Raw genomic sequence first — 12625 nt, forward strand, 5'->3', positions numbered from 1 at the left:
ACGCTACTGGACAACGGAGAAACAGTTGCCCTCATCCTACTCGACCTCTCCGCCGCCTTCGACACAGTCTGCCATAGCACCCTCATACAACGCCACAGCAACGTCGGAATACAAGGAAAAGCCTTGGACTGGATCCTCTCGTTCCTCGCCGGAAGAACCCAGAGAGTCCGCCTCCCCCCTTTCAAAACAGAGGCCACCAAAGTCATCTGCGGAGTACCACAAGGATCATCACTCATTCATTCAATAAACTTTATTCGGTTAAAAAGCGAGTAACCATAAAAGTAACACACATAAAAAAGTAACACACATAAAAACAAAATACAATGATTACAGGAAATACAATAATTACTTCTCATAAATAGTAGTGCAGTGAGGTAGGTCGATAGGGAGTCTAGGATGTTTCAATTTGAATTTGTTTCCTAAATTTAAAAACAGTTTTTAAATAATTTAAAATCACAGTAACAGTTAAAATCGTGTCCATTTTCTGTACTTCTAAAAAAGCTGGGCGGCATCTGGTTAAATTCATGTTTTTTAAAAAAGGGACTATGGTTTTCCTACGTATAGCAGTATAAAATTTGCAGAAAAAGAGGATATGCATATTGGATTGTTGTGACGTGCCGTCACACAAACAAGCGGGCAAAATGTGGTTCCAAGAGTTCATGGATGGGAAAGACACTAATCTAAAATATATACAAAATCTAAAACGGGTTAAAAGGAAACGATCATAATTAGTCATGGACAGGGATAAATATGGCTGTACCGTATTAGTCTCACAGAGGGTAGAAAGGTGAGAGTGTACTGTGGGTTTCAAGATTTCGACTCTCTTCCTCTTAACCAGCAAGTGGTTCAGGCAGATGGTTTTTAATGTCTTCCTGGGAATATTGTCCATTGTGGATGGATCCGAGAAATATGAATGTAAACCAATCTCGGTCAAAAAATGCTTAACATATCCCAGCCATTCCATTCTGTCCGCATGGTCCAAACTGAGGGTGTCACGTAGCAGGGCCCGATTCATAACGCATTCGTTAGTAGTCCATACCCTGTGCCACAGAAGGATAGGTTGAATTCTGATAATATCCGTTATGTAGGGTTGGCCAAGTTCAGCGTGACAATTAAATGTGGCAGCACACTGAGGAACTGCTAGAACTCCCCTCAGAAATTTGTTCTCTACCAGCTGGATTTGGTCGACATTTGCGTGTCCCCACAGGCCTGAGCCATACATAGCCACGGACAAGCATGTAGCTTTATAAATAGTTAACATTTCCTTTATCGGTTTCCTGCCCAATTTTCTAACAAAATTCTGTAAAGCCATGATCGTTTTCATAAATAAAAGGGTTCTAGCCTTAATAGCGCTTGTCCAAGAACCTGACTCATGGAATAAAATGCCCAAATAAGAGAAGGTTGGGGTGTTATCCAGCGGCACATTATTTAAGAAGATACGCTTCATTAGTTTTCCTGGTTTTAGGCCACAATTCATTGTGAAGGTCTTGCTACAGTTTACCAGTAGGTCCAGGTTCAACATAAATTTCTCGAAGCTGACCACTAGTTTCTGCAGGGCACGTGGAGTGCGTGCCATGAGTACTGCGTCATCCGCATACATGAGCGCAGGGATTTCCCTCCTCCCCACCCTGGGCATATCCCTACACTCCTGCAGCAGATGACGCTCGAGCCCATTGATATATAAAAGGAACAGAAAAGGTGCCAATACGCAACCTTGCCGCACTCCACGGCCTACACTAAATTGTCTGGAGCATTCACCTCCCCTGCCATAGCGAACAGAGGCTGTGGCTCCACTGTAGAGTTCCCTCAAAAAACAAATGATGTTATTGTCCACCCCCAAACCTTTCATTATGTCCCACAGTTTTGAGTGTGATACACAGTCGAACGCTGAAGAAAGGTCGACAAAAGTAAAATACAAGCGTTCAGATTTGATCCTTATATATTTATGCTGCAAAAGCATTAGGTTTAACCCTTGCTCAATTGTACCAATCCCTTTTTGAAAACCAAATTGCAAATCACTAATAGTATCATTTTCCTCTGCCCAGCTTTGGAGTCTTGCCAACACAACACGTCCTAAGATTTTTACTGAAGAATCAAGAAGGGAGATTGGTCTGTAACAAGCACAGCTATTCCCATCCCCCTTCTTGTAGATGGGGACAATGACTGAGGTGAACCAAGATTCTTTCAGACCCAGTGAGAGAGCTGCATTAAAAAGTTGTACTAACATTGGCCCCCAGATTTCAGTGTTAGCTTTAAATAGGTCTGCCGGGATCCCATCGGGTCCGGCAGCCTTACCGCATTTTGTAGATCCCAAGGCTAAAAGCACTTCATCAATTGTTATAACCAGGTTGTAACTCTGTTGTACGTCCAGGCTAGAGTTAAGACCCCCACCATGGATGTCTTCCTGTGCTTTATAAAGGTTTGAAAAATGGTCTACCCATTTGTCCTCGTCTATTGCAATCTCGATTCGCGCCGTGTGAGTTTCATAAGGGAAAGGGGTGTTTATTGCTTTCCAAAATGCAGCGGAATCTTTAGATTGCGCGGCCTCACAAAGGGAATGTAATGCATCCTTGTTCAACGCGGTTTTCCTTGCTCTCAGGGCCTGAGTATATGTATTCCTGCACTCTCTTATTTCATTTTTATCCCTAGGGGATCTGTGTACTGCATGTTTTAGGTTTTTCAAAGCCCTTGTACATGCAGTATTAAACCAGCTTTTGGGCCCCTTGGCTCTGCGTTTTGCCTCCACCCTTAGGCTACTTTTTATGTTTGCAGCTATTGTTCCAAAGTGCTCAATAATTTGATCGTTAGTGGAGCTGTCACTTAGGCAAATCCTAAAATTATTTGAGCACGCCTCCCAAAGTTTCTCAAAGAAGGTTGTGGGGATTACTTTACTCCATTTTAATGTGTACCCATTTTGTCTCCCAAGGACAACATCAACCGCTGTCTCTACTCGAGACGCGGCCGTCGATGGGTCTGGGAACAAATATGCTACCTTAAGAGATTGTGGGAGGTGGTCACTTATGGGTAGTTGGATATTCGTAACCCCCAGAAGTCTATGATTGAGATTACTGGAGGTGATAATAAAATCAATAGTTGTCGATGAGCCTCCCCCAACAAAGGTAGGAGCAAACGGTGTGGGTTCTGGAACAAATTCATTAGCAAACCCCAGATCAAACATGAATAATAATTCATTAAGTAAATCCCCCATCAGGGTATGTTCAAAGTGTGTTAAGTGCATGTCTCTTTCTGTCACTAGGCCACATAGGCCCTGATTCCTTTTAGTACATAATGAACAATTAAAATCCCCCCCCCATATAATTATCAACTCCCTATCATTTCTATCTACCTCTAACTGAATTTCATCTTTGAGCTGCTTCATTACAATCAGAATATCGTCTCTCGGGACGTTGTTATAAAAATTAATAATTAATACCACAGCTCCTTTATAATTCCGTAAAGTAATGATTTGGAAGTAACAGGAATTTAAATGACAGTGAGCTTGTTTGATTTTAAGTTGGTTTGAAACAAGTGTTGTCAACCCACCCTTAGCTCTTCCAAAATGACCTCCAACTGCTGGTGTAAAAAAGGTTCTATAGCCATTTACATGGATTGATTCCTGTATCCAAGTTTCTTGGAGGGCCACTATATCCTGACCGTCTATTACTAGCTCCCATGCTGGATTTGTGATTTTTTGCCTAAACCCTGCTATATTCCAGTACAACAGTACACAAGAATCATTATCTTTCTGGATCAGGCCTTCCCCTAGCTGTTCCCCTCCCCTGTTGTTGATATCAACTATAGGGGATTGCATCTGTTCCAAGATGTTACTGTTGCATGGTGACAAACTATCAGTGCTAGGGGCCTTTTGTAAGGTTGGCTGATCTTGGGGATGGCCACACAAAATCTCAGTACTCTCAGGGGGAACCAACTCCTTAATAAAGGAGTGATTAACTGGAGGAAGAACCTTTATCCCAACCAGGATTTCTTGGGATGTCTGAGCTTGTTGTCAATCTACCCCGTCCAGACCACTAAAAATCTGGAAGCGATTTTGGATAGGTAGATTGTACATGGGTGGGTGGAACTCTCTGTTAATCCACGGTCTCCCTTGCAAATGGTTGGGCTCGGGATATGATGGGTATTGGCTGTTTATAGGGGGGTATTGGTAATCTGTTACCTGGTATCTGGGATAGAGCTCCCCCGCCCTTTGTATATGATTATGGGGGACCTGAGCATTTGCATAAGCAGGATAACCCATCGAAGGTAGTGGCCCCATTAAACCGGGCATATCCCATGGTCCCATGTTTCTAAAACCCCGCGGTCGGTATGATGTTTTTTTAAATAACTGCCTGTTCCGACCCTGTTTATTATAGTCTTTAGATGGAGCGTAGGGATAGAAGTAGGATAAAAGATGTGTGGAGATGGCATCACTGCTACTAGCATCGAACCAATCTCCAATGTGCCTCACGGCCCTATAATCCTTGAAATTGATGACTATTACATCCCCCCTTCTATCCTTAGGTCTAACTCCCACCCAGTGGGCACGCCTTACACTTAGAATTTCTCCATTGATGGATGCGGGAAGCGGTCTGTTGTCTCGGAGCCAGAATGTAACCTTGTTCCGTAAGGCAACATGATCTTCCCATTTACCTGCAGGTAGTTCAGGGACCCCTGCCATTACGATGACAAAAGGGGCAGAGTCTGGGGGTAAGTCTATAGTGTGGCTTGGTTTTTCTACGGGAGTAGCTGGTGGATTCATATTTCTCGGGTTATTTGTTAAGGGGTCTTTCCTACCTCCCTGATTCTGAGATTCCCGAGGTTTTTGATTTTGTTCTTTAGTTACTGGAGCCGCCAGCTGGATAGCAGGCGGTTGCAGTGTGGGAGTTGATGGCAGAATCATTGGGCTATCCACTCTTCCCTTTTCTTGCACTAATTTCTTTTTTAAGACAGCTGCTGATGTCTTAATTACTGGGGTTATGGGAGCTGGCGTTATAAGGGGCTCTGCAGCTTTAGATTTTATGGGAAGGTTAGTCTTGACTACGGGATTTGCCTTAGCTTTTACCGGGCCTTTTATTAGGTCATGCAGAAGGAGGGAGTTCTGTTCAACCTTTTTCTCTATGATGTCCAAATGTGTGGACATCAGGTCAGTCTTTTCTAGAATTGGTTGCATCACCCCCCTGATTAAATCAAGGATTTTAGCCAGCATGGCCTCTTCACCTACTAAGATTTGACCAGTTTGTGGCTGTGGGGTCTGAACCACCCCTTTCCTTATCTTATGGGGCCGATTAGACAATGGCTCACCCCCCCTTTTTATACTTGTTCTAGTAGTGAGGGGTGAGATAGAAGACCTGGTAGATGCCTCAATGGGCATTTTTGGTGAACCTGATAACCTTTCGTTATCATTCCCTGTAGATGAATCTAGTAGTAATAGACTAGTTGGCGTACTAGACAGAAGATGCTTACTCATTGAAGTGGGATCGAGGGGAAAATTATCAGTATTATCAGCGACCCCTGATTGTGAAAAATCTATAAGCAACACAGAATCTAGGGGTCGGCACTGAGAAATATCCTCCCCCCCTTCTCCCAGATTTGAGGATCTCAACTCGTGCAATAAAGGTGTTGTTTCAGGCACACTCCCCCCCCCTTGTGTACTTTTATAACCTGTCTTACTTTGCTTCCCCCTCCGTCTCACTCGGGCTTTCTTGAATTTTCTAGGGGATTCTTTATTTGCAGGATCATTTAGACCTGTAGATGAAATGGCCAACACTGTAGGACATGGAGCACAAGGGATGTCATCATACTGGCCAGCGTGGACCATAGCTGTTACAATAGTTACTTTGCCTGCAGGGACCGAGTGTTCCTTAGCCACAGAATTATCAGAAACAATAACTGGTGGTTCTGGTACAATAGTGATAGCAGGTGAATGTTCCAGGCCCAATGAAGCCCTCCTATTACTGTTAATTTGCGCTACCTTCTTAATTAAAAAATTGTCCATAGTCACCACTTTAGTAGTCATAATGGCTAACAGTAGGAAGCTAGCTTAAAACGAGAAGTAACAATAAAATAATGAATGATTCTCACTCACATAAATAGACACTGCACAAATGGTGGATTGAAGGACGAAAAGAGTATGGCCCCGGCCCGGCTCCTCGGTCCCCGGAGGGCCACAGAGGGCCCGCCCTTTGCCCGGGCTTAGCCCCGGGCGCTCCCGCGCGCGACTCGCGGGGGCGAGGGGGTGTCAGCCTTTTACCAGCGCCTCCGGGCGCTCCTAGCACGTCACGGGCGCGCTGGTGCCCCAGGGGCTGCTGGGGATTGTGGTCCGGGCGTCCGGTGCCTCCAGGAGTTGTTCCTGCCGTTTCCCTCACGGCTCTGCACTAACCGATGGCGGTTTACTGAAGGCAAGGCAAGGTAAGGTGAGTTCTGGTGTCCCCCCTGGTCTCGTGGGGGTCAGCCTTTTACCAGCGCCTCCGGGCGCTCCTAGCACGTCACGGGCGCGCTGGTGCCCCAGAGGCTGCTGGGGATTGTGGTCCGGGCGTCCGGTGCCTCCAGGAGTTGTTCCTGCCGTTTCCCTCACGGCTCTGCACTGCCCGATGGCGGTTTACTGAAGGCAAGGCAAGGCAAGGTAAGGTGAGTTCTGGTGTCCCCCCTGGTCTCGTGGGGGTCAGCCTTTTACCAGCGCCTCCGGGCGCTCCTTGCACGTCACGGGCACGCTGGTGCCCCAGAGGCTGCTGGGGATTGTGGTCCGGGCGTCCGGTGCCTCCAGGAGTTGTTCCTGCCGTTTCCCTCACGGCTCTGCACTGCCCGATGGCGGTTTACTGAAGGCAAGGCAAGGTAAGGTGAGTTCTGGTGTCCCCCCTGGTCTCGTGGGGGTCAGCCTTTTACCAGCGCCTCCGGGCGCTCCTAGCACGTCACGGGCGCGCTGGTGCCCCAGAGGCTGCTGGGGATTGTGGTCCGGGCGTCCGGTGCCTCCAGGAGTTGTTCCTGCCGTTTCCCTCACGGCTCTGCACTGCCCGATGGCGGTTTACTGAAGGCAAGGCAAGGTAAGGGGAGTTCTGGTGTCCCCCCTGGTCTCGTGGGGGTCAGCCTTTTACCAGCGCCTCCGGGCGCTCCTAGCACGTCACGGGCGCGCTGGTGCCCCAGAGGCTGCTGGGGATTGTGGTCCGGGCGTCCGGTGCCTCCAGGAGTTGTTCCTGCCGTTTCCCTCACGGCTCTGCACTGCCCGATGGCGGTTTACTGAAGGCAAGGCAAGGTAAGGTGAGTTCTGGTGTCCCCCCTGGTCTCGTGGGGGTCAGCCTTTTACCAGCGCCTCCGGGCGCTCCTAGCACGTCACGGGCGCGCTGGTGCCCCAGAGGCTGCTGGGGATTGTGGTCCGGGCGTCCGGTGCCTCCAGGAGTTGTTCCTGCCGTTTCCCTCACGGCTCTGCACTGCCCGATGGCGGTTTACTGAAGGCAAGGCAAGGTAAGGTGAGTTCTGGATCATCACTCAGTCCCATCCTCTTCAACGTCTACATGAGTCCCTTCGCATCCATCGCTCGACAACACAACCTCAACATCATCTCCTACGCTGACGACACCCAGCTGATCCTTTCCCTCACCAAAGACCCTAACATCGCCAAAACCAATCTTCATGAAGGCATGAAAGAAGTAGCCGGATGGATGAAAAACAGCCGCCTAAAACTCAACTCAGACAAAACAGAAGTCCTCATCCTAGGATCTTCCCCCTCTGCCTGGGACGACTCATGGTGGCCACCGGCCCTAGGCACAGCTCCCATACCCACGGACCACGCACGCAACCTAGGCTTCATCCTTGACTCCTCCCTCTCGATGACCAGACAAGTTAACGCCGTCTCATCTTCCTGCTTCAACGTACTTCGTATGCTTAAAAAAATCTTCCTCTGGATCCCCACCGAAACAAGAAAGACGGTCGCCCACGCACTGGTCACTAGCCGACTGGACTATGGAAACACCCTCTACGCCGGAACCACAGCCAAATTACAGAATAAACTCCAACGCATCCAAAATGCATTAGCCAGACTCATACTGGACATCCCTCGCCAAGCTCACATTACTGGCCACCTGAAAGACCTCCACTGGCTTCCCGTCAACAAGAGAATAACGTTTCGTCTCCTCACCCACGCACACAGGGCCCTCTACAAACTAGGACCCGATTGCCTCAACACACGACTGTCCTTCTACACACTCACCCGACAACTAAGATCTTCCAACCAAGCGCTCGCCACAGTTCCGCGCATCCACAGTTCCACCATGGGAGGAAGATCTTTCTCCTACCTGGCAGCCAAGACCTGGAATTCTCTCCCCACTCACCTCCGCCTCACACAGAACCACTTCTCTTTCAGAAAGGAACTTAAAACATGGCTATTCGATAAATAACGCTCCCCCTCCCAAAAGCGCCTTGAGACCCTCTGGGTGAGTAGTGCGCTATACAAATTCCTGAACTTGAACTTACATGAGAGAACTGTTACAGGAATGGAACAAAACAAAAGTAGCAGGCCATAGAATCAAAATAGCGCAGGCAAAAGGAACACAATATCAAACACAGCAAGCACAGAATGTACAAACAAAAATATAAATATATATGACAAATTTACAATGACTTAAGAACTTCCTGGCGAAAAATAGGGAAAGGTGGTAAGCCTAGCGAGAGCTAAGTACCTACACTTCTTTAATTCAGAAGGGACACTATCGGCACTTTTCAGCACTGCTTCAATGTTTTTAATGGAAAGTCCCGGCACTTTTCAGCAGCAAACAGGTCTGAAGCAAGGAGTACCTGCACTTCAAGATTTCTAATTCAAGAGCTGCCCTCACCTGATCTCATCGGCTGAGTAGATCCCAAAAGAGATCCCTTGCAAGCGTCTCCAGGGTATCTCTTTGCCGAGCACCATGGTGGCTGCCGGGGGCATCCGGTGTTACACTACCAATAGAAGTCACCGATTTACATGTTGAAAGTTAGCAACAACCATGCCCAGGGTACATCCACATGGACAGGCAGCTATGGCACTGGGCTGGATTGCTCCATCTTGTACTTGAACCGCGGGGGCGCCCGTTATGTCCTCTGATAGGAGCAATGGAAGTAGCGAGATGATATTATCAAAAGTCGTGCTATACAGTGAATTAATCTACTTTGGGGTGTAATGTTTATAAACTGTGAGACTCTTGTGATATGGCATTATATATCATGCGTGTGTTCACTTCCCCCACCCCGCCGTTAGAGCAGATAGTTGCGCCCATTCCTGTCACTGTCCATGGCTCATATACCGAACCATAGACATAGACAACTTCGCCTGAAGGTGAGGGAGTAATAAGCTACCCTCGCTTTAACGGACATCTTTAAATGTGTCGAGATCAACTACAATTAAACTATGTTGAAGTTCTATTAAAATAATATTTGATTGCAATGTTCCTTATTTTAAAAAAGTGTACATACGGTGAATTTTACTAATTATTGGCACAGTTTTTGCAGGAGTAATTCATTTCTTTCATTAACTTTTAACTGGAATATTAAGTTTCTCAATTGTATATATTCGTTTGTTTTTAAAGTACATTACATAAATGATTGTATTTCTCCTTAAATAGCTGAAAACATGCGTCCTCTAGGACGATTGCGATATTTACGCTCCTTGGGTCCACTGTATCTAATCGTTTGTCTACGCAGTTATCTGATAGGTCGGACAATGTTTCCCGACAGGCTGTGCGGCGACAAGCATGGCGGCAGCTGGTGCTGTTCGTTTCAGCTTGCTTCTGAGCGGAGGTCGGTGCTGGTCACAGGCTTTGAGGCTCGGCACCAGGTGAGTTTTGTACTGGAATAGCGGGATCCGGGTGGATTGTTACGGGACATCGGCGGTGACCCGGTTCCGATGGGATCCCATTGGGAAAACTCCATTAGAAGGGTGACCTTTGAGTTACTAGCGCCACGGCTGTCAAATTGTATTCTGCTATTTATATACCGCTGACTGTCTACCTCTAAGTCGGGTGCTGAAAATCTTGTCTGCGGTACTCTAGGGTGTGTGTTTACAGCAATGCTTTAAGTGGCAATACTGAAGTGCATCTACTCGCTATCCAGTGTACGTGTCTGCTTTTAGCAAGTGCCGGTATTTTAAATGTATTGTAGCATAGCTCAGAAGTTCTGATTCTCTCCCTTCAAAATTAAGGCAGTGGAGGTACTCGGAACAGTGTCTGTGTAACAATGTTATGTTAAAAATATTTATAGAGCGCACTTACACCAGGCGGTTTCATGGCGCTAGGAGCGGAGGGACGACGGCAGAGGGATAACAAAAACTTTATTCATAGGCTTGTAAGAACAGGAGAGTTTTAAGGAGGGTTCGGAATTTAATGTAGTACGTAGCCAATCTAAGCTCAATTGGAAGGGAATTCCAGAAACGGGGGGCCAAGAAGGAAAACCTAAGACCACCATGTTTTTTGCGTTTGAAGGTGGGGATAGTGAGCAAGTTAAGATGAGCGGAGCGGAGATTGCGTGAGGGGACATAACGTTGGATCCTGGAGGAAATAAAGGCAGGGCCCTGACCTGCAAGGGCTTTGAAGATGGTGCAGCCTAATTTAAATATACAGCGTTTGGCTACCGGGAGCCAGTGAAGGCTCGACATCAGGGGGGCTGACATGTTGTTGTTTTGGTTGATGAGTCTGGCTGCTTGGTTCTGCACGAGCTGAAGGCGATGAAGCTGGTTTGCTGGGATGCCCACATAGAGCAAATTTGCGTAATCAATGCGAGAGGTGACCAAGGCCAAGATGACAAGAGTGAGGGCTGAGGTAGTCCGGAATCTGCAGATCTGCGGAGGTGGAAGAAGCAGGAGGGTACCACTGCATTGATCTGTGGTTTTGAGGACAGGTCACTGCAGATGATGACCCCAAGACTCTACAGAATCTGCTGTGTGTGTGTGTGTGTGGGGGGGGGGATGATGATGACCCCAAGACTCTTTACAGAATCTGCTGGGTGGGGGGGGGTTGTACCCAGGGATGACGGCCAGAAGCTGGAGTTCAAGGGGTTAGTGGCCCCTCCAGTAAGTATAAGTTCTGTTTTATCTGGATTTAATTTTAATTGATTGGCGTACGTCCATTCGCTGATAGAGATCATGGTGGATTGGAAATTGCTGATGGATGTGTTGGAAGAGTTTATGTTGAACACCAACTGGAGGTTGTCAGCATAGTTAAAGGTAGTGGCTGGGCTGTTGCGCAAAGACACTTTCAGGGGTCGCATATATAGGTTGAACAGGAGGGGTGATAGAGCAGAGCCTTGGGTGACCCCACAGGTCAGTCGAGTTTTCTCTGCCGAGAAGTAGGGTAGGCGGACTGTCTGGAAGCCCTTGTGTCGGAAGGAGGTGATCCATTTAAGGGCCTGACTCTGGATGCTCGCATTTCTGACACGGTCGATCAAGAGTTCATGATCGACTGTGTCGAAAGCGGCCTACAGATCTAAGAGCACCAGGGCTTGGGAGATGTTATCAGCTCCTCTCCTAAGCTCGTCCATGACTGCCAGGATAACTGACTCGGTGGAGTGTGCTGGCCTGAAGCCCGCCTGCCGAGGGGTCAAGGAACTGGGAGTGCTCAATGAATGAGCTAAGGCAATTCGTGACATGAGCCTCTAGTATCTAGCTGAGATAGGGGAGCAAGGAGATCGGACAGTAATTGCTCATCACTGAAGGAACGGCATTGGGTTTTTTCAGTATAGGGATGATTACATCGTTTTTAAAGGTATCCGGAATGATGCCTAGTTTGAGGGAATTATTGACGAGTGAAAGTGGCGGGTCAGGACAGGTAAGAAAGACCTCTTTCAGAAAATGTGGGGGCGGGGGGGGCCAGCAGTCGGTAGGAGAGCCAGATCCCACCTTGTTTAAAAGGGCAAGGAACTCCTCTCCGGAGAGGACGGGAATTTGGTCAAGCGTAGAGGGGTTTTTGCATGGTGTGCGGAGGATAGTGGGGGAGGTAGGGGTAGGTATATGCTTCTTGATAGAGGTGATTTTACCAATAAAGAATGAGTTCAGCGAATTGCATAAAGTTTGCGAGGGGACAGATTTAGCGATCACCCTATCAGGTCATGCAAGCTCCTTGACAATTGCGAAAATATCTTTGGACTTTGTGGATGAGTTAGTGATTTTTAAAGAGAAGTAAGCAGTTTTGGTCTGAAGGATGGGATCTTTGTAGTTTTTTAACAAGGCTACATACACCGCACTCTCCTCGGGAGCATAAGCTCGTCGGCAACTGCGCTCTGCTTGTCTGAGTGCCAATTTTTTGCTTTTTAGGTCGTCGGAGAACCAACGTTGGCATCATGGTTCCGCTTGAGGTTGATTTTTTTTTAAAAGGGGCTACCTTATTGCTGGCTGATTTTAGCCAGTGATCAAAGTTAGAAGCCTGAAGACAGATGGGGGCATCTTCGGTGGGGGAAGTGGCTGTTAAAAAAGCGTGGAAGTCATCCATGTTGGCCTGTTTCCAGTTTCTGGCCAAAAGGTAACCCGCCGGCTGCAGCTTAAAAGGAGGAGTGTAGGTCGTGTTGAAAGTAATAAAATGATGGTCAGACCAGGTACATGGAGACACTAAGGGGGGTGTAATTTCTATATTCGAGGTCCAGACTTGGTCCAGAATATGCCCTTTGGCAT

The 12625-nt window shown here is 47.5% G+C and overlaps 2 protein-coding genes across 2 annotated transcripts in view; one reads left to right on the top strand and one right to left on the bottom strand.

Annotated features, from left to right (window-relative positions):
• The window catches only part of POLR1A (RNA polymerase I subunit A), a 565818-nt gene extending 556796 nt beyond the window's left edge, over positions 1–9022 (bottom strand). The window contains exon 1 of the mRNA XM_086964251.1: positions 8823–9022. Within this exon, the coding sequence (XP_086820377.1) occupies positions 8823–8917 (95 nt within the window). The 5' untranslated portion in view covers positions 8918–9022. The remainder of the gene's footprint in view (positions 1–8822) is intronic.
• A 642-nt stretch (positions 9023–9664) lies between these two features.
• Positions 9665–12625, top strand: part of MRPL35 (mitochondrial ribosomal protein L35) — a 38941-nt gene continuing 35980 nt past the window's right edge. The window contains exon 1 of the mRNA XM_086964252.1: positions 9665–9802. Coding sequence (XP_086820378.1) covers positions 9720–9802 — 83 coding nt within the window. The 5' untranslated portion in view covers positions 9665–9719. The remainder of the gene's footprint in view (positions 9803–12625) is intronic.

This window comes from Lissotriton vulgaris, chromosome 3_2 (assembly GCF_964263255.1).
Source record: "Lissotriton vulgaris chromosome 3_2, aLisVul1.2, whole genome shotgun sequence".
Lineage (NCBI taxonomy): Eukaryota > Metazoa > Chordata > Amphibia > Caudata > Salamandridae > Lissotriton > Lissotriton vulgaris.